Source organism: Mustela putorius, unplaced genomic scaffold (genome assembly GCF_011764305.1).
Source record: "Mustela putorius furo isolate JIRA1106 unplaced genomic scaffold, ASM1176430v1.1 tig00000460_pilon_pilon_pilon, whole genome shotgun sequence".
Lineage (NCBI taxonomy): Eukaryota > Metazoa > Chordata > Mammalia > Carnivora > Mustelidae > Mustela > Mustela putorius.
The window spans coordinates 16,921,425-16,948,731 of NW_025421389.1; the positions used below are offsets into that span (position 1 = coordinate 16,921,425).

Sequence of the window (27,307 nt, forward strand, 5' to 3'; positions counted from 1 at the left end):
ACAGTGAATATTAACTAGACTTCTTGCGGTGATCAGTTCCCAGTATATACATATATTGAATCATTATGTCATACCCTTAAAACTAATATGTATGTCCATTATATCTCAATTAAAAAATTCTCTAGTAGTCACATTAAGCAAGGTAAAAAAGTGAAATTAGTATTTTTTATTTAACCCAACATACTAAAAATATTATTGTGATATGAAAGCAGTGTTAAAAATTATTAATACAAAGGGCCTTGCCCTATATACTTCTTAGGGTTGTAATGATTTCTTAATAAGACATGCATCTGACAGTTGGATACACTGTAAAGTCCTATATGAGACTATGCAAATATTTAAAATCAGAGTGGAGTTCTGTCAATTCAGTCTGACAATTCCTTTGGATTTTCTTTCTCATTTTGTTTTCTTTTTTTAATTTTGAGTGATTGATTGATTGAAGTATAGTCGGCTCACGATGTTACCCTAGTTTCGAGTGTATGACATTGTGACTCAACAAGTCTGTACGTTATGACATGCTCGCAAGTGTAGCTCCCATCTGTCCCCACACAACGCTATCACAATACCATTGACTATCGTCTTTATGCTGTACTTTTCATCCCCATGATTTATTCATTCCATAACGGATTCTCTTTTGAGAGTCAATTCTCTTAACTTAGAGAAAGACCTCCTGGATAAAATGACCTTGAATTGCATTATAAGGAGAGGAAGAGAACGAGATGTGGCTGTCAGGAAGTGGGAGGTTGTCCAGACATAAGTGACAGTTTGGACAAAGCCTCGGAGAAAGGGAAGACTGAGCCCATCCCTGGAGACCCCCAAAACAGTGAGCTTCACCGGCTGGCAGGAGATGAGAGCTGACACCCGAAAAATCATGGTAACTCACCTAGCCTGTAAAATATCATCAGGGCAGTGACTGTCAACAAAATTTCCCCCAAATACCTCTGAAGGCAGAAGAAAGAAAATAACTCTCCAAAAAGATCACTACAACTGGGACACTTCTTTTATTTATTTATTGGGAAGGGGGGAGACACTTCTTTTAATTCTTGTGTTTATCTTCATAAATTCATGAAAATTTTACACGCTATTCCATCATATATCCAAGGTTATTTTAATATTAAAAATAATAGTCCCCCCAGCAAAAACAAACAAACAAACAAACAAAACTTGGGTAAAATTGTATTCCTTCAAGATGTCCCATATTTATTCTGTGGTTCCCTTAATCCAGAGGCTTAAGCATATCCATCTAAAAGGCACTATAATATTAGCCCCCTGCATAATATTGTTCATGACATCTCGATGAGCAAGGCTACTCCCCAGAAGCTTCCACGCTTGACTGGGGTCCTTCCGGCACTTCCTGGACCAGAACTCCTTGGATGAGGTCCCAAAGAGGACATGCCTTCTGCAGAAATCTCACTCCGCAGCCCCGGTTACACCCAGCCTTCTCTGCAGTCCTTTTCTTTTTCTTTGCACATACTCCCACCACCCACAAGCCTCCCGCCTCGCCCCTCCCTGATCCCCAGAGCGCTAACAGGTTTAAGGAAATTTAGGACTACTTGAGTCTTCCCCAAATTCTTTTTGTTGTTGTTGTTGTTTAGTTTTCCCTAAATTCTTTTGCCCAATTTAGTTTTTCTGCCGCGTAATTAGGTTTGGAGATGGAGCTATAGAAGGGGCAGGGGAGGGGAGGGGGGAGCTTAGACTCAGCACAGAGCACTTGCCATGAGAGCAAGCAGTCTCTAAACTCTTCCAGTTGTAGACCACCCAGGCTCACTAGCTCCCACCTACTGCCCTGAGCCCCTTGAACTGTGCGCGTATTTCTGCTCTCCAGAGCCTCAGCCGCTGGAGCAGAATTACCATTTGTTTATGATTAGGCCGGGGCTGCTGAATGCATGAAGTACACTGGAAAACTCAGATGGCAACGCTTCCGACTGATCTAACAAGAGCTTCTGGTGTATTTCCTTTTGTTCACGTCTGCATACATTGCTCAGAGACTCGATGACGATTTGAAAGAGCAGAGTTTATGACTGCCTCTGCGTCTTAAAGAGGAATTAAACTGATGATTCTTCCTTGATCCCTTCTTGCCATCTTCAGAGCTTGTTTTTATCAGCAGGGGCTGCTGGGTTGCAAAATGGGAGAGCAGAGGAGCATGTAAAGTATTTTTCCCCATTTGCGTCAAAATGGTGGAGGTTGGGGAGGGAATGCCAGGTGGGGATGGCCTTTGGTGCTTGGTGCACAGTCAGGGTGCCACTGTCATGTCTCTGCAGAGAGCTCCCTGGAAGGACTCTCACCTTCACCTTTCTGCAGAACTCTTGCCCATCTGAGGACCAGCCTCTCGATGTGGCTGCCTTCTCCCCACTCGGAAGGAGGAGGAAGGAAGAGGGAAACCAGGAGGACTAGGTTCTCACCTACAGGACCAGCCCTCTGTGGCAAGCAACCGAGACCCATGCTGGGCAAGGAGGAGAGTCATCATTTCCCGCTGGACTAACCCCTGAGAACCGGAGTCGGAAGTAGAACTTAAGGACACAAATTGCCAGGCCCCATCCCAGGAGGAATGAATCAGCCTTGGTTTGAGGAAGATAGGAATATGTCACATCAAATTGCCCCCAGTGACTCTGTTGCGTGAGCAGAGGAGGAGACCATTGAACAGGGCCAGCACTTAGCGTCAAATGGCTGCACCTGCCAGTCTGACCAAGAAGATTTCAGCTCTTAAACTTTGGTTCAAGGGCACCTGGGTGGCTCAGTTGGTTAAGCGTCTGCTTTTGGCTTAGGTCATGATCCCAGGGTCCTTGGATGGAGTCCCACATCCAGCTCCCTGCTCAGCAGGGAGTCTGCTTCTCCCTGTCCCTTCCCCTTCTCATGTTCCTTCTCTCTCTCTCAAATAAAAACAATACATAAAATTTTGGTTTAACCTGTTGTTCTACCATGGACCACCTCCTTCCCCCATCACACACCGTAGCCCTATTGTTTGCCCTGATGATGCTGGGAGATCGCAGTGCCCTTAACCATCCCGTGTGCTTATTAGTTTTCACTGTCCGTTACCAGTCTTGCCCCAGGGGGCAGCTGAGGTCTCTCCTGGTGTAGATAACTAATAATCCCCATCCAAGCTAGAACACCAGTGTGCATCCCACCAGGGGGATCTTTTGGTCCCTCAAACTCAATATAAAGTCACTCACTGGGTCGTCCTCTCAAGCAGCTTTCTCTCCTGGCTTCTACATTTCTTTCTGGTCTTAGAATGGCAATTCTTCCTGTCATCCTGCTGGAAATCAACATTACAATCAACTTACCTCTATCCCTTCCCATACATCCTGCTCCTCTATTCAGTCACCACATCTCACAACTTTCAACTCACAAGTTGCCACTGTCATCACCTCCTTAGGCACACAGCTTCTGTCCCGGCTCAGCCCTCTTCACCTCTTACCTGGAAGGCTGAATGCCGTGAAGGTGAGATTTCCACCCCAGCTGGTCCCAAGGCACTCCACCCACCTCCTTCAACCATTTCCTATCCCACCACCTCCCTTTTAGGGGGTTGGTTACAAGTAAATCGGATCCATCTTTTAAAGACCATATTGTTCACCAGATCAAAAACCTGTAACAGTTTCCTGTGCCTACTGAGTGAAACCTGGACATTTTTTCAGTGATTTGGCCCAATGCCATCCTACTGGTCTATCTCCACTCAGAAGTTTCTTAAACTCCCAAACGGTCACCACCTGCAGATCCTTCAAAATCGCTCCCCTTCTTCCTCCCTGAGCCTCTACCCTTGCCATGTCTTTCTTACTCCTGTATTAAATGTTATCCTTCCTTCAGGGCCCCAGCTCAAAAGTTACCTTCTTCTTCTTCTTCTTTTTTTTTTTAAAGATTTGTTTGTTTATTTATTTGACAGACAGAAATCACAAGTAGGCAGAGAGGCAGGCAGAGAGAGAGGAGGAAACAGGCTCCCCGCTGAGCAGAGAGCCCGATTCGGGACTCGATCCCAGGACGCTGGGATCATGACCTGAGCCGAAGGCAGCTGCCTAACCAACTGAGCCACCCAGGCATCCCAACATTGACTTTTAGATGGGATACTACACTTGCCTGGGCACAGAAGGAACTAGAAACCTAGAGATGATTGCTGCACATTTTAGAATAGGAATGTTCCAGTGGCTAGAAGACACATCAACGTTTGTGTAATGACTGGTGAAGCAGAGTGCGTATTTCTGTAAGTAGTAATAACAACCAGCATTTGACAAAACATTTGACAAGAATTTTCATAAGAAGTCTTGAAAGCAACTGTTTCTATCTCATTTACAAGGGAACAGATAGTAGCAGAGGACCAGATAAGCAGCAATGTGCCCAGGTTCCTACAGTGAGAACACAAGCTGTCTGAGTTCCTAGATCTTCTGCACCATTTCATGCTGCTTCTGTATCAGGCAGCAACAATATGGTGCCCCTGGGTAGAAAGAAAGAGAAGAAGAAAGAAAAAGGAGAGAAAGAAAGGAAAGGAAGAATGGAGAGGGGTGGAGGGAGGGAGGGAAAGTAAGAGAAAGAGGAAAAGAAGGGAGGGAGAGAAGGAGGCAGAAGGAAAGAAAAGGAGACCGTGGGGGGAACCCAACTTATAAGGAGTAAGCAGGAACATTTTGAAGCCTCCATAGGCCTTTCGGAGGCTTCATACCACATTCTATTAAGCATATTAAAATATGCCCAATCTTGGTGCTCCTGGGTGGCTCCGTTGGTTAAGGGTCTGACTCTTGATTTCAACTTAGGCCATGATTTCAGGGTTGTGAGATCGAGTCCCGAGTCTGGCTCCGTGGGAGCCTGCCTAAGATTCTCTCTACTTCCCCCTTTGACCCTCTCCTCCATCTGCTCGCTTTCTCTCTCAAAAATAAATAAATAAATAAAAATTAAAAAACCCAATCTTTAACTTTTTTAACTACAAAAATCCTGTGTGTGTGTGTTTTTAAAATAGTTTTACTTCTCAAAATTTGGCCTAACAATGATTTCTTGGCAATCATCACTCCCTATCAGGAATTCTGCCAATGACGAAAAACTAGCCTGCAAATTGTTCTTGAATAGGTAAAAATGTTGTAATAAATATAACAGTTAAAGAAAAGGGCATAACAACCTCCTTGTAGAGTTAATGAGACCTATTAATTTTATTTTCACATTTTCTTTTTGTACTGTGAAGCTGGTTACATTTTTTTAGATCTTCAGCATCGCTCCGTCTCTACCACTAACCCTAGAGAAAAACAGCCCTGGTTGCACGTGTTGGAGGAGGGTCAGCTTGCAAACTGAACCGGGAGCCCTGAAGTACCACGGACATGCCATCAGCCACCTCCTCCCCAAGCCATCTTTTTACGTCTTCATACAAGGTGTAGACCACTGCTTCCATGGTAGAGTTCATTTCAAATCCCAAGTGGGCCTCTTCTAGGAAACCCCTCCCCACTCTGGATCTGGCCAAGCTACTGGGAGAGGAGCAGCAGATGGAGAGTTGTGACACAGGTTGGAAGAAGGGCAGTCAGTGGGCTCGAGGCTGGCCAGCTCCCTGCCTCACCCAGCCCAGGCCCAGAGAGAGAGGCACAGAGTGCTTACCAGTGAACACTGTTTACTTGGGCCAACCTGAGTGCATTCCTCACCCAGGATGCAGTCAAAGACGATGCTAAACAGTCCTCCTTTGCTTTTGGTGTTGCTATGACAGCCAGGAATTTGCTGGAGACCTGGAGAAGGATTCTGTCCTCAGACCGGAAGAGTTATTGGTTCCAAATGGTTCTGCTTACAGTTCCTGGTGTCCCCTTTGACACCCGCCAGATGGAAGGATCTCTAAACTGGGAATTTGGAAATGTCCCAATGGAAAGGCTATTTCCAAGCTGGCTGAAGCTGCATTAGAAGGAATGTAGGTGTGACTGAAGGAGCTTTTTGGCAAGAAAAGCTGGAAAATATTACAGTAGGCCCAGGAGAACCTCATTGTTCTCTGGAAAACTCATATTTGTTTAGCATTCTGTGGTTTGCTAACTACATGTACATATGTCATTGGAGACCTGTACCCTGAAACAAATAATGCATTATATGTTAATTTTCTAAAAGAGACTTTTGACCATTTAAAAGAAAATTATGTCTTTAGATCTTCACATCTGTCTGGCGAAGTAATAATTGGATATTATATTTGACCAAAGACAAAGAAAGTCAGTCTCAGTAAGAAAAAGAACACACAGCTAACAAGTGGGAGAACTGAGATTTGAATCTGGGCTTTCTGATTCAAGATTGAACAATTTGAATTCTATAATGATCTCCAAAAGATAGATGAGGTTACACCTGATCTGAACAGTTTGGGAGGATTTTTTTTTTTTTTTTAAGGAAGTGATGTTGTAGGGGATGTTGTAGGAATAATTTTTCTTATTGTGGTAAAATACATGTAACATTAAATTTATCATCTTAGCCACATTTAAGTGTATAGTTCAGTGGCATTAAGTATATTTAAATCGTGACACCTGGGTGGCTCAGTTGGTTAAGTGTCTGCCTTCGGCTCAGGTCATGATCCCTGGGTCCTGGGGTCCAGCCCCACATCGGGCTCCCTGGGAGCTTGCTTCTCCCTCTGCCTGCTGCTCCCCACGCTTGTGCTCTCTCTCTCTCTCTGACAAACAAATAAATAAATAAATTTTTTAAAGTATATTTGAATCGTTAGGCAACCACCACCAGCCCCCAGTCCCCAGAAATGTTTCCATGTTGCAAAGCTAACACTCTGAACCCGTTAAACACCAACTCCTCATTCCATCCTGCCCCTAACCCCCTGAAAATTCCCACTCTATTTTCTGTCTTTCTAAATTGAACCACACAGGAGGCCTGGGTGGCTCAGTCAGAAAAGCCTCTGCCTTCAGCTCAGGTCATGACCAGGGTCCTGGGATCCAGTCCCGCATTGGGCTCCTTGCTCAGCAGGGAGGGTCTCTCCCTCTGCCTACCTCTCTCCCTGTGTGTGCTCCTCACTCTTGTGCTCCCTCTCTCTGATTAATTAATTAATTAATTATATTAAATAAATAAATGAATAAGACCACACTCTGCCCTCCGTATAAGTAGAATCCTACAGTATTTGTCTTTCCGTGCCAGGCTTATGTCACTTAGCATAATGTCCTTCAGGTTCCTTCATATTGTAGCATGTGACAGAATCTCCTTTTTAAAGGCCGAATACTATTCTACTGTGTGTATATGCCACGTTCTGTTTGTGGGTTCATCTGATTCGTCTGCCGGTGAACATTTGGGTCACTTGGGGTCTTTTCCACGTTTTGGCTATGGTGAATGATGCTGCGATGAACATGGGCGGGCAAATACCTTTTTGGGTCCCTGCCTTCAATTCTTCTGAGATTATATCCAGACGTGAAATCCCTGGGCTATATGGTAATTCTATGTTTAATTTTCTTGAGGAATCATCATACTGTTTTCCTCAGCAGCTACGCCATTGTATATCCCCACCGAGAGTGCCCAAGGGTCTGGATAGCTCCACATTCTCATCATCACTTGTTATGTCCTGGTTTTGGTTTGTTTGTGTGTTTTATGTGAGCCATCCTATTGAGTGTGTAGATGGATGATTCTTTTTTTTTTTTTTAAGATTTAATTTATGTATTTATTTGACAGAGATCACAAGTAGGGAGAGAGGCAGGCAGACAGAGAGGAGGAAGCGGGCCCCCTGCTGAGCAGAGAGCCTGATGGGGGGCTCGATCCCAGGACCCTGGGATCATGGCCTGAGCTGAAGGCAGAGGCTTTAACCCACTGAGTCATCCAGGCACCCCTAGATGGATGATTCTTAAACATGGGGTTATCAGGGTCAGTTTCTTTCAGAGGGATTAAAGAATGGTCCCAGGGAAACCGAGTTAGCTTCTACTTGACCCACCAGCCCCTAAGCCCAGCCAGGAATCTCACAAAAGCTTTCACTGGTCACCAGAGAGAGCACTCCAGATACCTGACTTGCTCTTGGGATAAGGAACCAACTCAAAGCACAGAGCCTCCTTGTAGGGATTTCATTTACTTTCACTGTGCATGAGAATTCGTTCAGGATGCATTTATAGTGGATCAGCCCCTTGCTCCATAACGGAGGGTCTGTGTGAGTGCCCACACCGGCGAGGGGGGCATCTCTGCGGATAAAGATGGAGGAGGAGAGTCCCAAGAAGGGGATCAGCAGGCTCGTCTTCCAAACGTCTCTAGAATCTTGAGACCTTATTTCACGTCTGTGAGCTTCCTTTATGGTTTCTTTACCTCTGCCCACTTCAGAGAGATGAGTTAGATCGTATCTTTAAAGGGCTTTGAAGTGAGCGCTCTGTGAGTACAAGATGTAATATCCGATTACGTCCAGAGTTATAATTTCTCCACCTGGCAAGAACTGCTGGATTCTCTCTAATGTGGTTCAGAACAGCGGGGAAGCTCCGGGCTGGTGAGTTTGGGACTGGGAACCATGTCTGATTCTCCCAACCTTGGATGTACAAGTTTTATCCTCCTTAAATGTCACCTCCTCCAAGAAGCAGTCTCTGATGACCTCACAGGACAAAATCATAGTCTCCTCCTTCTAAATTCTGAAGCACTTCACTTATGGCTGTCTCAGGCCGAAGGCTACATTTTGTTCTGGATTCCTGGTTATTTAAGACCACATTAGGGGCATCTGGCTGGCTCAGTTGGTAGAGCACACCAACCTGAATTCCAGATTATGAGTTTGAACCCCACGTTGGATGTAGAGATTAGGAAGAAAAGAAAAGAAAAGAGCCTTCCCTCCCCTCTTTGAAACTGGGTGCCCCTTACAGGCAAAACCCATTTTTGGTTTGCACATAGTATAAAGTAAATGTTTACCAAAAACTCCCTAGCAAACTTCTCTTATGGCTGACATGGTGGCCAGAACTGTGTTACATGGGCTTTCCTGGAGCAGGGAAGGCTGGGGAAGGGTTTAGATATCTTAGCTTTGTTAGCAGAGGAGCGTTGAGAATGGGGCTGGGTGAGCCAGCGAACCTGTCTTTGTGTTCAGCACATGCTTGGGGAAGTCAGAGGGGAGAAGCCTCACTCTCAGTCCCGTGACTGGGCTCTATTGACCACTCTCTGTGGGCCCCGCCGTGTCTGTCATGGGGATGCACTAAACATCCCTTGACTGACTGATTCTCTACCCTAACTGGGAAAAGGGGGCACAGAGAAAAATGATCCACTCAAATTAGGTCAATTTCATTTCCTACCACTAATACTCTTAATATTTACTTCACATTCCTCAAGAACTCAAGAGTTTACAAAGCACCAGCAGCTGTATTTTCTTCAGACAAAAAAATGAAGGCTCAGGTTCAATAACTTGCTCAAGGTGACTTTCAGAAAAGCCAAGTCTGCTACAATCCTGGTCTCCTGATGTCACTCCTCTGGCTCTGTCCACTACTCTCCACTGCCTCTTGGAGGGCCGTTTCCGGCCACAGCTGTCCTATTCCCCAACCCTGCTCCCTGGAACAGTATAGTCAGGAGAGATGCCAGACAAAGCAAGAGGCTGCAAGACGGTGACGTGTGTCATGTGCTCGTGGGTGTGTGGTAGTTGGGAAGGTGGGAGATGTTCCTCCTCGTCGCCACAGACATCAGTCTTGCCAATGAGCAGCTGCTCGCAGCTGTGGACAGCCCTCAGCATCTCAGCCCATGAAAATACGAGTTCCCCTCAGGACCCTGGGGACATATCCAGGTTTTGCATATGTCATCCTCCCTTTTACACTGTGGTTTTGACAGCCTCGTCCATTTCTAGAAAAAAAAAGAAAAAAAATTTTCCAGCTCTTTCCTGGGTCCTATCACACCTGTTCCTGCCAGCCAACACCATGGGTTTTTCTGTTCTCATTCCTGACCTTTTAGGAAGAGGCTGTCTGGTAATCTTCCACAGGGCGGGAAAGAGAACGGGTCTGGTCGCTAGGCAACGGGCCTCAAGCTTGGCTCTGCCTCTAACTTGAGTGTGACCCTGAGATAGCACATCCGCAGGCTGGGGCTCAGTCTGTAAAATGGGGAAGTTCAACCAGAAGGAACTCTACAGACCCATGCAGCTCCATAGTGGAGACAGCAGCTGCATGGGGTGAGGTGGAGGGGGGGCGCACGGAGATCTAATTTAGGCTTTCGGGCTGGAACACGTCTTTTAAGCCTGAATGAATGAAAAGTGCATGAGCGCTCCTGCGAGCTGGGGACAGCAGGTCTCCATTCCCCAGCTGGAAAAGATATGAATTATTTCTGTCTTCTGGTTTGGCAGTTTGCATTCTCTGCTACGGGCTTACATGTCACGGAAGGAAACAGGCTGCCCGGTTCTCAGAAAAATCACCTAGGGGCTCTCTTTGGCTGCAGAAGGAAGCCAGACATGGGTCTGGTAACCCACGGAATCGTAGCAGCCCACCCGAGACCGTGGTCTAGGAATCAGACTAGGAACCTTCTTAACTTGAACACCACCAACTCGCTGTGTAGCCCTGGACGATTTGCTATGCCTCTCTGAGCTTGTGTCCTTTCATAAAATAAACAAGTTAGAGGGGATGCTTCTCATACTCCCTTAGAGCCAAGGATCTGAAATTCTGCGCTACATCGTGTTCCTCTCCTACTTGGCTTCTCTATGACAGTTTGTTTGGGGGGTACTTCTGAGTATTACTAACCACAGAAAAGCCTTTTGATTTTGACCTCAACTCAGACATGGGGAATGAGGTGAGGAAGGGAGAAAGCTACAAATACGTTTATTACCCCCTTGTGCTGTGTGTTTCTAAAGAAATGCAAGACTTCATCCTTCAAGGAGAGAGATGCTACCTTCCCAAAGCTGAGAGGGGAAAGGGGCGCCAGTAGACCCCGTTACTGTCTAGGCTGGAGTTTGGGCACTTACTGTTGTATTCATTACGGGAGAACAGAGAAGGGAGCTAACTTTCGCTGGGCCCTCATGTGCCTCATGTGATCTTCTGAACAACCACTAGAGAAACCTTACAGATGAAATAAGGAAGGTTGAGAGAGATTAGAAGACACTTGCCCAAGCTGGACACTGTAAGGAGAGTAGCGAGAATTCGAAATCAGCCTGTCTTTGGGCCCCCGGCTAGCTCAGTCTGTAGAGTGTCGAGTCTTGATCCCAGGGTTACAAGTTTGAGCCCCATGTTGGGTGTCGAGATGACTTAAAAATAAAATCTTAAAAAAAAAAAAATTGGCCTGTCTTCCTGCAAAGTCTGAACTGCCTCTCTGAGGTGTGACTTCAGCAGGAATTGAAAGTAGGATTCGGGGGAACCTGGGAACACCTCTCCCTCACTCTCGGGGCCCCGGGGGGGAGAAAGGCTGCTTTCTCTACATTAGTGGGAGCTCCTTATTCCTTAGTCTCCATGAGCTCTCGGGGCTCCCCAGGCACAGCCTCAGGCCTGACCCTGAAAGCCAGCTGGGGCCTCGCACTGTCCCACCATAAAAAGCCACAGCACCCTGAACAGCCAGGTCCAGAAGTATCCTTGTGAGACAGGAAAGAGCTTAGAAAGATAACCTTGTTTTAGTAGAAAAAGGAAATGAGACAGAAGTTGGCTCCTTACTCCGGGGAATGGAATCCTACGAACTCAACTGATTTTGTTGGAACATTTACCACACTTGTGGGAGGCGCTCTCTTCGTTCTCTCATTTCTCCCTCAGAACAGTGTTAGGAAAAGGGGAAAGGAAGGGGCTTGCTGAAGTCAGGTGACCTACTCAAAGCCACTAAGAACCAAAACTTTCTGCCTCCTAGCCCAGCACACAGCAATTACGCCACAGCTGCCTTCTTCTAAACGCTGTCCTGACCCTGTATCTTCATCAGAGACAACTGGGCACAAGTGGATGCTGGAGCTTGAAGGGACAGAAAGATGTGTGGTCCCTGGTCCCCGGTCGTCCTGTGAGATGAGGCAGCAGCACAGATCTCCCTCTTCCTCACGGTGCCCCCCTCCCCTCTGCTTACAGGACTTCCCCTGGGAGGTCTTCCTTGACATCATCTACACTAGGGACAGAATCCTGCTATCAGCGCCATGAACTTACCCATTCCCTGTACTTCCCACTGCACTGCCTGACTGATTCTTTGTTCTCCAACTTCCTTAACTCACCATAAACATCTGGAGGGCGAGGCCATCTTTGCCTGTGCTTGGCACATAGTAGGTACCTAACAAAGATTTACTGAAAATTTTTTTTAAGTTTTTATTTCTTTATTTGAGAGAGAGAGAGAGAGAGAGAGGAGTGAGCATGAGCAGGGGAAGGGGCAGAGGCAGAGAGAAGCAGACTCCCCAATGAGCAGGGAGCCCAACCCAGGGGCTCCATCCCAGGACCCAGAGATCATGATTGGAACCAAAGGCAACCACTTAACCGACTGAGCCGCCCAGGTGGCCTCCTGAATTGATTAAGAGAAAAAATAGAAAAAACAAATGGATGAGTGGATAGGTAGATAGAGAAACGATGGTCTCCCACTCCTTAAAGTTACCAGGTCTCAAATGTATCTTTCCCTTCCTGACAAGTTAACTTAGTTAACTTACCTAGTTTGTTAGTAGTGCCATCAAAAGATAGTGAAGGGAGTACCTGGGTGGCTCAGAGAGTTCAGTGTCTGCCTTGGGGTCAGGTCATGATCTCAGGGTCCCGGGATGGAGCCTCACAGCTAGCTCCCTGCTCAGCAGGGAGTCTGCTTCTCTGCAGCTCCCCCTGCTGTGCTCTCTCTCTCTCAAATAAATAATAAATAAAAATCTTTAAAAGCAAAAGATAGTGAGGCATAAGGGCTTTCAATCTCTGACTCCGACACTTACTAACCATGGAACAATAAGCAATTGATTTACTCTCCCTAAACCTCAGTTTCCTCATTGTAATGTGGTATCATGAGGCTTATTGATGATGTTTCTAAGCCCTGGAATATACTAGGAGGTCAATGAACAAATATTATTAATTTAGCATATATAGAAATATATGACATCACTTATAGTTATCTTTGGTGCGTCTTTTGTCTTCCACCTCCTCTCCTACCCGCAATGACCCGCAATGACTGTCAGCTATGAACTCTGCAATCTTTTTCCAGATATCTCCCATGTTCGTTTCACCGCCCTCACATCTTCTCCCCATGTGGTGCAACAGGTTCCAACCAGTTCCTCTGCTTCACGTTTTTTGTTTAATGTTTCCTGCACCCTGTGGTTGTTCTAAAAGTCCTATAAAAAGAGGTGTAGGGTGGCAATCTTGGCTCCCTATAGAGTGGGGGAGCTGGAGAAGGCACTTGCCTTAAAGCTGCACGTGCATATTATTTTAGAAAACATTGAGGGGCACCTGGGTGGCTCAGTCAGTTAAGCACCTGTCCTCAGCACAGGTCAGGATCCCAGGGTCCTGGGATGGAGCCCCGCTTCGGGCTCCCTGCTCAGCAGGGAGTCTGCTTTTTCCTCCTCACCCCCTCCTTGCTTGCTCGAGTGCACTCTCTTTCTCTCTCAAATAAATAAATAAAATCTAAAAAAAAAAAAAGGAAAATATTGAGAGAATGTTAACTGTCATCATTAAAGCATGGGGGGAGGGAGTCTGATGGATATGAAAAGGGGTGCTAAAACCCTCCATCCTTGGATGGATATGAAAGGGGTGCTAAAACCGTCCATTCTTGGCCAAACATTGGGGTCATCTCTGGGCAAAAGCTGCCAAGTTATATCTCCTAAAATATGGTTCTCATCAAAGTCTCCTCTGCTAAAATTTTTTTTCTAGGACTCTGGAGAAGCTGCAGAATAGTTTCCAGAATCTTCTATCTCACATTCAGGACTCCACCGTTTTTGCCTCAGGCTAACTATCCCAGGGCATTTTTCCCCAACACCAATTTTTCATTTCATTCAATGCCCCCTGAATACACCAAACTATCCCTACTTCTACGTCATTGTCCAGAAATGCCCACCAGGTCCTCTCACCTAATGAGATTCTATTCAGCCCCCGAGGCTGGACTGAAGCCTCGTCTCTCAAGGAAACGTCACAACCACCCAGCCTACAGTGCTCCCTCCTTCCTGAGAATTCACAGTGTTTCTTACTGTCAGGGTAATTTACTCAGGCACTTAACTACATAACTTTCTTGTATTGTTGTTGAAACATTTCGCATGTTGACGTTTTCTCTCCCACTGGACAGAGAGGTCCATTTAGGGTAAGGATTGCCGCATACCTCTTTGGATTCCCATGGCACCCAGCCCGGTCAGTGTGGGACATAGTGTAGGTAGGCAACGAGCTGCTGAGTTATGAGCCCTCCCGAGGCACTCTCCTCTTTGGGCCCACAGATGCAGGATAATAGAAAAGAGGCTTCAGAGAGAGGGACAGTCATCTTCAGGGATGCAAAGACCCTTTCCAAGGAACGCAGGCCAACTATCTACTGGTTCTAAGACTCTGGACCCAGGAAAACCAAGGGTGTATGACCTAATCTCAGCCTAGTCAACTCACTTCCTATGCTGATGACTAATGACTTGGAGTGAAGTCTTGTTACCTTCTGCTTGAGCAATTTGGTTTAAACACACGCCTGCTTACACCCACAGACATCTGCCCTCCTGTGCACACCAGCCCTCCAGCAATGAAGGGTGTCACGCAGTTCGGGAGAAAGGCCACAGTGCTTGGGAGATTAAAGATGGGGCTTTAAAACTTTTGCAAAACACCTCCTTTAGAAAGAAATAAAAAGGAGGTGCCTGGGCTAAGAACTCTTTGTACTCTTTTTGTAACTTTTCTGTGAGTCTGAAATTACTCAAAGTACTTAATAAAATTTTAGAGCAGAAATAAGAAAAAGTCACCTTCTCTATACATTTTCCCTCCCACCTTCCTTAGCCTTGAAGAAGAATAAACATTTTTTCAACACATTCACATACGAATTATAGTTGTGAATATTTCGATGTCTGTTATTACAGAAGTATAAAATGGAAAATGAAAATACTCAGAGCTTTAAAATCTTTTATAGTATAAAATAATATTTTAGAATATTAAATTAGAATGTTAATAGAAGAGAGGGTTTTTTTAAATTTTACTTATTTATTTGAGGGGGGGCAAGAGAGAAAGCACTAGCTGGTTGAGGGAGAGGGAGAAGCAGACTCCCCACAGAGCAGGGAGCCAGACTAGGGGCTCTATCCCAGGACCCTGGGATCATGACCTGACCTGAAAGCAGATGCTTAACCTACTGAGCCACAGGGGTGCCTTTCAAGGAGGGGGGGGGGTTTACTATTTTGTGACCCGTGACAAGATACTAATTTCTTTAGATTATGGTTTCCTCATCTTTAAAATGGAATTAGAAATGCCTATATCTTAGCATTATTATAAGAGCAAAGATAAATGTTAAATAATTAATATAATTCCTAGTCTGTAGTTGGTGCCCCAACAAATTAGTTCCAAATTTCAAAAACATGTCAATAACCAAGCTCCATTCACTTTGTGTGTTCACCACCTAAAAACAAAACAAAACAAAACAAATCAACCATCTGGTTAAGAGTAGATACATAATGAATATGTATTAAAGAAGGGAGAATGGAATGAATAAATGTTAGAATTCTAAAACAACTTACAGCTGATCCCAAAGCTCCTACAAAAGCCCCTGCTTTTGCCATCCCTTCTGAGTGACTTTGTGAGTGTCCCATACCTCTGTTTTCCCCATCTATGAAATGGGTTGGTTTTCATTAAAACCAGAAAGACTAGAGAGGGCCATACAGCTCCTGGGATCTAACACCCTTAGAAAGAGGACCGGAAAAATTGGGGGCAAATCTGTGATCCGGCAGCTGACCAGGCTTGTAGGGTTCCTCTCTCCTATAGCATCCCCACTTCTCAGAGCACTGGTCCCATCTGCCAACTGGTTATAGACGCAGGTGAGGCTGAAGGCGAGCCATTCCTCCCGCCTCAGTGTGGCTGAAGGAAAAGCCACAGCGCCAGGGACATCCAGAGTCTGGGAACCAGAGAGCGCAGGCGACCAGCTTTTCTCAGATATGTGTGCCCCGCAGGAGCCCTGGGCAGTGGAGCCCTGCGCACGGTCACTACTGCTCAAGGGCTGACCCGAGAGTCCCAACCCAGAGTTCACGGAGCCCCCCCTTGCCTTGGCCTTAAGTCCCTGGAGGGCCTAGAGGCCAGGTCCCTGGAGCCCCAGAGCGCGGCCCTTCATGCAGAGGGAATTCCACGCCTTCTGCCTTTTCTCTCTGAAAGGGAGTGATGCATGTTTTGGCCAGCACCTCGCGCAGCGCAGCTCGCTCCAGGGCTTCCTAGCGGACGGGTTCCCCTGAGTTCCGGGCCCCCACTCCCGGGCGGGGGAGGGGGGGCGATGGTGGGGAAGGCTAGCTTAGCTCTGCCCGGGTCTGGATCCGAGAATGGGCTGCCGTAACTCCTGACAGCAGAAGGAGAAAGAGCGGGTGCGAAAGGCCAAGCGAAGGCCCGGCCCACGGTGGCCGGGATGCCAAAACGGGCAGGGAAGCCAGAAGAGCAACAAGCGCACGGCTGCTAGGCTGTCTCCGCTGTCCCTTCCACGCCTCATCGTCCTTCTGGTCAGCCTGTGGTTTCCTGTGACAAAACCAGACAGGGAGCGCAGAGGAGAGGAGAGAAGGAGCGAGGGAAGAAGGGAGAGGAGGGACGAGGTGAGAGAGGGGAGCCCAGAGAGTGTAAATGGGAGAGAAACGGGGAGAGAGAGGAGGGGGGCAGGAAGGAGGGCAGATCCCTGAGAGAAGGCGGGGGGGGGGTAGGAAAAGGAGATGCAGGAGAGAAGTGGAGAGACGGACCAAGTGGGAACCGAGACGGAGAAGCCCGGCAAGGCCTCGGCCCTCCGCCCGTGGCCGCGGTGCCGCGGCTCCTCCGCTCTAGCCGGTGCGGCCCGGCCCCCCTGCCCTCCCGGCCCGCGGGCCCCGAGCTGCGAGGGCGGGCGCGGGCGCGGGCGGGGGCGCGGGGGGAGGGCGAGGGAGGGGCTGCGGGTGGGAGGCGACCATGTGGTTCCAGCTCACTCTCTTTTCCCCCCTCTCTCTTTCTTCACTTCTTTTTCTTTCCAAACAGGGAAAAGTGTTCCGCGAAGCGGTAGCGTCTTTCCGCCTGGCCCTTCCCTTCGCGACCCTGGTCCCCGCTCCCGTCCAGGCGAGCGCTGGAAGCCCCTCTGCGCCGGGGGGTTGCGGGGACCGGGCGCGGGGACGGGGCGCGGGGCGGGCTCCCGCGCCGGCACATGGCCGCAGCCGCCCCGCGCGCACCCCGAGGCGCCGCGCCCAGCTCGTCCAAGGTCCGTCGGCTGCGCCCGGCCGCCCCGGAGCCCTGCAGCGCCTGAGCGGGGAAGCGCCCGCGCCCGGGCATCGGGATGAGCCTCCTCCGCGTCCTCCTCTGGCTAGGTGAGTGCTCGGCAGCGCGGGAGACCCGCGGGGCGGCCCCCGCGCACGCCAGCCCCGGGCTCCGAACGCCGGTCCCCGCAGCCCCCGGGGAGAGCGCGCGGCTCGGTGCCCGCTCGGCGCTCCGGAGGCGCACATCTGGCAGCGCAGGCCCGCCCAGTCGGCCATCGAAAATGCCTCACACATCTGGGCCCGGGAGCGGGCTGGGGCCGGGGGTGTTTCCTGGTGGAGTTTGGCCGTGAACCGTCCGATGTGGAGGGTTGGGGGGTGGGGGGCGGGCGGGCGGCTGGTGTTTAGTTTCGGGAGTCTTGCGTGGAGGGGGGGGGAATTGGGGGAGGGAGGAAGGTTTCTTCAAGAATTTTTGTGCCAGGTTCCTGAGGGTGGGGGGAGTTTTTTGTTTCAAACAGGCGCCTCGAGGGCTCAGATTAGAAACAGATGTGTTGGAGGGGAGGCGCGAGGGAATGGAGGAAGAGACGGAGGAGACGGAAAGGTGGAGGGGGAAAGGCCAGAGCGCAGGCAGGACCGGGAGCAGGGAACACTACCCAGGGAGGGCAAGAGGAGGGAGAAGCCGAAGGGGTTGGGAGCTCGGGAGAAAAGAGGAAAACGGGGGATATGAAGCAGAAGCGCAAGACTGAGGGAGATTGAGCAGCGGAGTGTCAGGAAGACAGAAGGAAAATGGGGTGGAATGGAAGGACAGAGAGAAGCAGGCTCGGGGCAAAGAGAAGAGCTCTCGGGATGTCCAGCTGGGTGTCACCCAGGGGGGACTCCTGAAAGCCCAGAGGCCCTGGGGCACATTCTCACTTGGGCTGGAAGCAGGCAGGTTTGCAGGACCGGGCAGGACAGTAGCATCAAGGATGTGTGTGGACAAGAGCAGGCAGGAAGACCGGTAGCGTCTGAGGGGGCAGGGGCAGAGAAGGCAGGCAGGAGAGTGGAAGAGAAGCCATGATATGCACCAGGGATGTGTGGGGAGCTCCCTGGGGACAGGATGAAAAGTTAGCCAGGGTTCAGAAGACCAAAGAGCCAGTTGGGTGTTGTAGGGTGAACAGGATGCAGGACATCAGACCTCCTGAGAACTAGTCCTGGTTTTGAGCTGACCAGCTGGGTGATCTTGGACAACTCACTACCGGAGGCTTTGGTTTCCTTAGCTCCAAAGCAAGCAAATTAAACGGTTCCTAAATCCCTTGTCGCTCTGACAGCCTGAAACACCAGGGGGTGTGGCTGGGCCTGATGTCTAGAAAACCCCCACACCAAAGTGAAGAAGCCACCCTGGTGTGGATTTCTAGAACGCGCTCGCTCTCTCTCTCATTTTTAAAAAAAGATTTTATTTATTTATTTGACAGACAGAGATCACAAGTAGGCAGAGAGGCAGGCAGAGAGAGGGAGGGGGAAGCAGGCTCCCCACTGAGCAGAGAGTCAGATGTGATGCGGGGTCTTCATCCCAGGACCCTGAGATCATGACCTGAGCGGAAGGCAGAGGCTTTAACCCACTGAGCCACCCAGGTGCCCCTCTCTCTCTCTCCTTTTTGTTTTTACACCTATAACCTGCCACAAGCATGTCCTTCTAGGCCAGCCTCAGGTCGGTAATCACCGAGGTAGAGAAGTAAAAAAGGTGCATTAGCCTATATGGTTGGCTCAGGTGAGGCAGGTGAGAGGCCAGTACCTTCCAGCTCCTTCAGATACTGGCCAAGTATTGGCAATCCTTCTCCTGTGCACAACTGGCACAGTTGGATGGTACCATTGTCACCCTTACCAGCCTCTGGCCCTAAGCTGTGGATCACCAGATGTTCACTAGGCTCAAACATCAGATCCCCTTTATTTAAAACAGCTGGAATTCTTTAAGTACTTAGGCTGAGCCCTTGATATGAACTGTCTTGTTAACTCATTTACCCTTCACGCCAATCCTATGGGCTACACGCTGTTATTTTCTCTGTTTTACAGCTGAAGAAATAAGGTGTAAAGAGGTCAGATAACTTGCTCGAGGCTAGCTCGTAATTAACAGAGATGGGATTTGAATGTAGGTTGTTTGCCTTGAGAGAGTGCTCGCTAAACCGCCCTGTCTATACAGCCTTCTGTCACTAGAGAAGGGCTTACCAAAGTTGTTCTTTGCTGTGAAATCCGGTTTAGCCCTCTTCCTGAAGGGTGAGATGTCAGGGTGAACCTGACCTCAAGGAGGGGTTTGGGGGAGGAAGGATGTGCGGAAGGGATGGAAGACTAAGCTAAGTGTGTTCGAACCCCGGGTCTGTACCAGCCCCAACAGGGCACAGTTGATAGTGGAAAGTGAAAAGTGACATTCGTCCTGCACAGTCATTTGCAATCAAGTGACTGGCCTTGATCACAGTCCTCCTCTTAGTTCATGAGAAAGAGGAACTGACAAGACAGGCATCAAAAGATGTTACTGATTCATGGTCCCTTCTTTACCAAGCGCCGATGATGTGTGACCATTCTTTTGGTGAGAAAACAATCTGTTGGGCCGATTGTCTCTTTATCATAGAGGCGGCCTCTCATGATTCCTTTGTTGGTTCTGTCCTTATAAAATTAGTGCCAACAGAAGGCCGTGTGAAGGAGAAAAAGTAGACTCCAGACTTCATGTTCTACACAACTGGATGTTTGCCATTCACACCTACTGTTCAGCTTTTGCCACGTCTGTGTTCTTTGTCAGACATACTCAGACTCCTGACATCCCAGTGCAGGTAGAAAGTCAGAGTTGATGAGCTGAAGGGTCCAGACGAGGGACAAGGCAGGAGACCTGATGTGATGCTGGTGATCCAGAGATCCGGCCCTGAGGGGGACCCCTCTATGCCTGAAATTCTTTTGTGGCCAAGAAGCCCCTTAGGGAGTCACTCTGTGGACTGGATGAACTTTATTTGCTAAGGGCTTTTGAGCCACATATGCCTGCCCTCTAGCAAAGCCAGAAAGAAAACCCTCAGAGTTGCCTGAATCCTAAAATTGTCTACTGGTCCCTTAAAGGAATACCTCCAGGACTGCTTAAGATCACTGCTGGCACGATTTCTGGCCTCTTTTTTTTTTTCTAGAGAATACGTAGTATTGAAGGGGAGTTGGGAGGGCTAAGAATTCGTAATCCGAGCAAGGGTGGACCAGTGGACTTCATGTTTTCTGGACCTGCCACACCTCTCTAATGTGAATGTACAAGTAATGTTCCGAGCTCCATGGAGGAGAGAGAAGGGATACTTCATGGGCTCCCCCAGCTCCAGCCTCTCCTCTGACCATCCCTCCACCGCCATGCTCAGGTCCTCATTATTCCGCCTTAAATTCTCACTTGGACTCCCATAATGGCTGCCATATTGGTCTCCTGCCTGAGCTCTCTTCTCCAGCCTCCACACTGGTGGAGGCAGCGTGACCTGGTGAGGCAGCTGGTATTAATGCAAACAATTGGGACTTAGGAAACAGGCAAACTTTCTGGGTTCTTGTTCTGACTCTCTTGTCCCTAAAGCAGAGGTAAGGAGATCTTTAATTAAAAAATTCTATAATTCTATGATGTTAGTCCCTTCTTTCAAAAACCTTTGGAAATCTCCATTGCTTATAACACTGAGTACAAACACTTCATTCTCAGGTTAAAGATGTTACACGCGGTGTCAATCACAACTCCTTTCCTCCCACCCCAGGTGGCTCTGCAGGGAATCGGGCTGCTTTCCTGTGCCCTAAACAAGCCCCATGCTTCTTTCTGTTTCTATGCTTTTGTTTATGATAATCCCTCCACCAAAGATGTACTCGTGCTCTCTGCTCCTGCAGATCAAAATTCTGTTCCCCCTCCAGATCTCCTCTCAAAGACCACTTCCTTCATGGACCCATCCACGATTTCCCCCAACCAAGATAGGCTCTCCTTCTTTAGAATCACAGTAGCCTTTCTGTTACATGCTTTTTGCATGATGGTGATCTAAATGCTCATCTCAGGCTCTAGTGAGAGCCTAAGCTCTATGCAGACTGGGTGCTGTCCCATTCAACTATGTTCCCCTTTTGGTACCTTGCAGAGACTCAAAGCTGGGGACCATTTGTTAAGATAATCGGGTTTTTGAAACATCTGGAACACTTAAGTTCAAGAGAGGTGAAAAATAGAGAGGATTATTACTCTGTGGAATGACACAATTGTGTCTTTTTTTTTTTAAGATAAATTTTTTTATTTGAGAGAGAGCACAAGTGGGAAGGAGAGGGAACCAAAAGCAGACTCTGTGCTGAGCATGGAGCCCGATGCAAGGTTCAATCTCATGACCCTGAGATGTCAACCTGAGCCCAAACCAAGGACTGGAGGCTTAACTGACTGTGCCACTCAGATGCCCCGTGAGGAGCCCAGTTTCAACTGAACTTGCTTTTGGGTTTTCTTGCCCATTAATGCAAATAGGACCAGTACCATTAAAAAAGTTATGCACAGAACATTACATGGACAGGGGCCAGAAAATGTGTTTGTTACACAAACTTATTTTGTTATTCACAATAAACTTCTTCATTGAAATTTCTGCCAGGGTGGGGAAGGAACTTTATTTCCAAGAAAATGAGTTTGAGGAAGGCTTGATTGCACAGTCCATTGGTCTGTAGTTCAGTGACAGGTCTCAGTAGGATTCCATGCCTTGCCTTCATCTTCCCACATTAATGATGATGGTCATAATAATGATACATTCCCAGTAGGCTCATGTCTTGTCTCATCCTATTTTTGTCTTATACTTAGCTGAGCAGTGTACACATGAGTGGAGTGTATTTCATGAATGTACCTAATGGTAATGAACTAGACAGACATTTTTTAAAAGATGGAGTCAAAGATTGTCAGAACTAGGGCAAAGCTAAGAGACTATCTAAAAATCAAAGGTTCTTAAAATTTAGAATCGCAGACCCCACTGAGAATCTAATGAAAACCACGAAACCACTTCTCAGAAAAAGACACATATACATTGAACTTTGTCTAGAACTTCTAGGAATTCATTGATCTCCTGATGCCCTTCCTACGCAAGTAATCCTTCATCTAAATGTACTCCCCTTTTTTCCTATCCCCTTTTTTATGATGAAGAAGGAACCAAAGTTCAGAGGGACTTGGCTTAAGTTAAATAGCTAGCTTCGTAGAAAGGCCACGACTAGAACCCGAATTCCATAATCTGTCCTTTCACACATTCTTGAAATAGAAAAGGTCTCTCCTTTCTTCTCAGCTCATGTAGTTGAGCTCTAAGATCACAATTGCTCTTCAGATGCACCAGTTAAATGAGCTAAACACTGAATAATTGGCAGTGGTTTTTACATTGAGAAATTGTCCGAAAAATAGGGCAGATGTCTTAACATTTCAATTGAGCCATCCAAAGTGGAAATTTTGGAAACGTCTACTGTGCCTTGTAGAATGTTTGGTATATTCAAGAAGAGGGGATTATGCTCAAAGTTTCAAAGAGGGGTGTGTGTGTGTGTGTGTGCGCGTGTGCGTAAGGGATAGAATGGTAAACTAGTAGCTCTAGCGCCTTCATAACTTTGCTAGGTTATTCTGGGAAAGTCGTACCCCTCTGAGCCTCAATTTCCTTCTCTGCAAAATGAGATTATTAGACTAAGGTTATCTCTATGTTTCCTGATACCACTAATATTTTCTGATTTTTTTTTTTTAATGCCAGCTGATGGAGATGTGGTTGTGTTTAGGAACACATGGGTGTGGCCATGACTATCCAATTTTTTTTTCAGGCACTGTCCACTCATGGCAACTGGTTGCATATGATTATAAATTTAGAAGGGTCAGCCCCCTAATGTGAAGAGAGCAGTAGTGGAAGTATTGTTTGCAGCACTGTTAGCCAGGGAGCATCCATTGTTGAAGGTCAGGGTAGGATGATCAGATACCTATGCCCTGGAAGGACAGCAACTGAAATATTCACCCAGAGGACATTATCCTAAGCAGTTACCTACATAACAGGCCCAAACATCGACGCCTGGGTAGATCTCTGTATAAGGGGCCCAATGTGTGAAACTGTTTGTAAGCAAAATTCACCATTTGCTTTTCATTTCCCAGGAGGGACACAGTTCTGAAATCAAGACTTCTGTGTTACCAAGAAGCAGAGTCTTCGTTTATAGGGGGCCAAACGATAAATCCCACAGTGGAAAACTCAGTGAGAACATTTATCCCCTACCCCTTTCCCTTTACCCCATTCAAATGGTTAATCCGATTTGTTTGGGTTAATGACTATTGTTTGCGATTTAGAATTACTTCATCTATCTTAGAGGGATTACTAGCTCTTCTGGTTAATCAGAAGACTCTTATAGTACTCAAAGTTATTGTGGAGACCTTCCCTTCTGTGGGGTCAGATTCATGAGCTGTTCTTCTTAGCACACAGTCCTGAGATCATGGGTGGTGAAGGTGTCCTATATGTTGCTTTTCTAGTTAAATTCCTTTTTCCACCAGTTTTCACTTCTTTGCCTCCCACCTCTCCCCCCAACAAAAAAGAATGCAGACTATATATATATATTTTTAAAATCTAGTTATCTGAACTTCCTAACTGTCTGGATTCTGGAAAAATACAAGTTTATTTCCTTTGGCACCATATAGACCAAAGTGGGAAGGAATGCTGATATCAAACAACCTTTATTTTGCTAGTGACAGGCAGCTGGATCGCTGTGTGACTAGCATCAGCCAGAGTCTGGTGGCGATAAGATTGAAGGCTGCTTCGTTTCAGTGGAAAGCCCAGGAGAAAGCCATTTCCTTCCTGGGAAGAGCGGAAGGGGCGACAGCCATCTTTGGAATGGTTCCCCAGTCAGTGGGGAATATGGCGGGCTTTTCTGCAGTGAGACAGCAAGGGGGGAGTTCAGGTCAGAAAGGTGACAAGGGAGGAAAAAGGAGAGGAGAAGGAGGAAGAGAAAGACATAGAAGTAGAAAAGGCAGAAAAAAAGCTAAGCTAAGCTGCTGGGTTCTTGGTGTTCCCAGAGGAGCTTCTCTGAGCTCATGCGTCTTCACGGATGGTGGCACTGCTCCTCAGTCTCCCTTATCCGTGTGCACAATTTCTACTTCATCCACAAACTCTCACAGAAGAGCTGTAGAAGGGGAGCGCCTTGTCTGGTTCAGGCTCCATCCTAGGCTCCGAAACCCTGTTAACGCGAAGGGCACGGTTTCCACCATCTGAGAACCCAGGCCTCTGGGGGCAACGTAGGCCTGACCAGGGAATTACAGATATATGAAAGTGCTCCCAGCATCGAGGAAAGTACCAAGATTTCTAGGCGTCCCAAGGAGGAAGGAACTTAATTATGAGCTGTCTTGTGGAAATAGGGTATTTCTTCTCTGTAGGTCTCCAGGGACCGGGCCTGATGTTTCTCTGTCCCTCACAGCACTTTCACGTCTTGAGGTTGGTGCTGAAGAAACAGCGGGTGGGTTGATAGATCACCCCACCTCATCATCAGAAAGGATATTTAAGCAGTGTGTGTCCTTGGCCTTCAGCCAGGTGCTTCCTAGAGGGATTGAACCTCCCAATGTCCTTGCCTTTTGAGAATTATGGTCTCATTCTTCATCACAACCTGCCAGCTATGCAGCTACCTCGACTCCCACATCCCTCAGGGGATGTTAAGAAAAGAAAAAGAGAAAGAAATATATCTATGAATTTGGATCTCTTAATTAAGAATGGTAGTCTGCTCATTCAGGGTTGGAACTGGTGTTTGTTTGCATGGAAAGCAAATGAGATCAAGCCAAGAAGGACTTTTCTGTTCCAGAAGGAATCCGTTGTATCTAACAGAGACTCAGCCCCTGCCATAGTCTTCCTTTTCTTGGTGGCAGGGCGGGGAAATCAAATCTCAGAGGGGGAAATTGCTTTGTGACTTCATTGTTTAAATTTAGGCTTGGGTCTGTCGGGATGGTTCAGACTTGGAGCAATGAGCCTCTATAACCCAGCCTCTGTCACTTCTCATTACTTCCAGTGACAGTTCTATTATTTCCAATCACTCTTCAAGGGAAGAACAGGGGGAGGCAGAGAAGGCTTCCATGTAGACCAACAGGGCGGCAACTTCTCGAAGAGCCGGGCCCTGGGGTCCTCGGAACCCCCACTTCGGGATCGCGTGACCTTCACCTTCTGGCCCCTGCTTGTCTCCCCAGTCCCTGCCTCTAATAACGACGTCTTGGGTTTGTCGTGACAGTTAAGTGAGATGACACACGTAAGGAATCTCAGCGCCCTGCTTCGTCCAGAGTGAATAAACGGTTGTGGTCGTGACCGTGAGTGTCCTTGCTGGGAGAGGGTCAGCCTATGGGGGTGGGGACGACGTGGGCATATTCTGCCTGGAGTCAGCGAATGCCGGGTCAGCCAGGCCAGCCTTTCGAGCTTCAGCCACGGCTGCTCCTCCAGCCCGCAGACAAGTTCCTAGATGTCCTTTGGGGAAACGCCGCCAAGCTCTGGGACCCCAGCTGACTGCCTGCAGCTGCTCTGGGAGAGGACTGTTTTGTGTCACTTAGCCCTGGGCAAGAGGTGCCCTTCCACACCCCACGGGGCAGGGTGTCTGTGGGCTGCTGCTGGGATGGCATCTCGCCGTGAGCCCTTCTGCCAGGCTCTGCCCTTGCTGTTGCACACTCCCCGTTGGCTGTGCCTACTCCGGCTGCCCCGGCTGGGCCGACGCCGTGGGCCTCATTTCTCCTTTTGGCGTCAGATCATGTTTTACTGAGCATCTGCTATGTCCTTGGCATTGTACGAGGGATTTTCGTACAAGTGATTTCTTGTATCCTCACCACAGCCTGCGAGGCAGGAATTATCCCCATTTTACAGGTCAGAAAGGTGAGACGTAAGAGGTTAGGTGTTCTGTTGTACGTTCCCTCTGCCTCCTGCTTCAGCACTGGTCTGGGGAAGACGGGGGTGAAGAGACAGACCGGTAGCATCCGTGTCCCAACACACAGACGGGAGGTCGCCTGGGGACCAAGGTGTGCCCACTCTTTGAGGATGTGGCCTGAGAAGGAGGCGTAAGTCCCTGCATTCAGCCCCTTTCAGGCAGTCATTTGTCCCGACCAAAATTAGACCGCAGTTCTCCCAACACCCACAGTCAAGACGTGTTGAGTAATATTTCCTTTTTAAATTTGGGAGGACAGGAAAACCTCAAGGTGAGAAGGAAAATGTCTGTTTTTTCCACTGACCTGAACAGCAGAGACTGTGACATCCCTCTTCATTAAACAGGGCGAAGCCGAGTGTCCCAGATTTCTGCAGACCTAGAATTCCCACTCAGAATGATCCCTGGGCCAGGCAGGTAGAGTCTGGGTTTCCAGCGGAGGCCTGCTCTCCATCTGCTTCCCTCTGATGGAGTTCCATCCCCAGGGCTCCTCCAGCCAATGGCCAAGTGCAGCCGGCTCCCCCCTTCCCCTCTCTGCCCTGCAAAGGAGGAGAGGTGGAAACGGGGCCACCTCTCCACAGCCATCCTCTCTGCTCCACTGCCTCTCACTCCCTGTTCCTGGAGACCCGCAGCTTGCCAAGCCCCGAGGAATCCAGCGACAGCCCCTCACATGCCCGCCACCTTAGCCTGACCTTCCCCTCGCTCTTTCCCTCTCTCTTTGGGCCCAGTATGTCCTGCTCTCGGATCTGGCACTTAAGGACAGAGAGACATGGAGAGAGAGACATGCAGACAGAGACAGAGACACCTATAGAGAGATGAGACTGAGGGAGAGACAGATACAGAGACACACACACACTGAGACGGAGAGACGCTGAGAGAAGAACAGAAGGAAAGAGAAACAGAGATACAGCGAGAAAGGTAGAGACAAAAAGAAGACAGAGAACAGATAGAAGACAGAAGAGAGAAACACACAGAGAGAGGGCAAGACAGAGACAAACAGGAAGATAGAAGAAGACAGCACAAGTGTGAACTTTGTAAAGCTTATCTTTGGTGTGCACCTCTTTTCCTTTCTGTCCCCCATCCCCCATCTCCCATTTCACACCGACACCCTCTGCCAAGAAGCCCTCCTAAAAGGTTCTGCTCTAGAAGGATCTAAGCTGTTGTGGGCCGCGCCCCGGGCTCATCAGCACCTCCATGCTGTGGGCCACAAATTTCCCTTTGCCCGGCTGCCTCTTCACCCTTCCCCCACCCCGGCGCCCACCTCGCTTTCAAGACCACAGGCTCCACCGCCGT

At 48.2% G+C, this 27,307-nt stretch overlaps 1 protein-coding gene across 2 annotated transcripts in view; it reads left to right on the top strand.

The window, feature by feature from the left end:
* The first annotated feature begins 16,853 nt into the window (after positions 1 to 16,853).
* Positions 16,854 to 27,307, top strand: part of LOC101688164 (CXADR like membrane protein) — a 99,648-nt gene continuing 89,194 nt past the window's right edge. Inside the window, exon 1 of one of the 2 annotated variants that reach the window (XM_045080421.1) lies at positions 16,854 to 17,248. In XM_045080421.1, coding sequence (XP_044936356.1) covers positions 17,218 to 17,248 — 31 coding nt within the window. In that variant the 5' untranslated portion in view covers positions 16,854 to 17,217. The remainder of the gene's footprint in view (positions 17,249 to 27,307) is intronic. The other variant, XM_004750097.3, reaches the window with a different exon arrangement.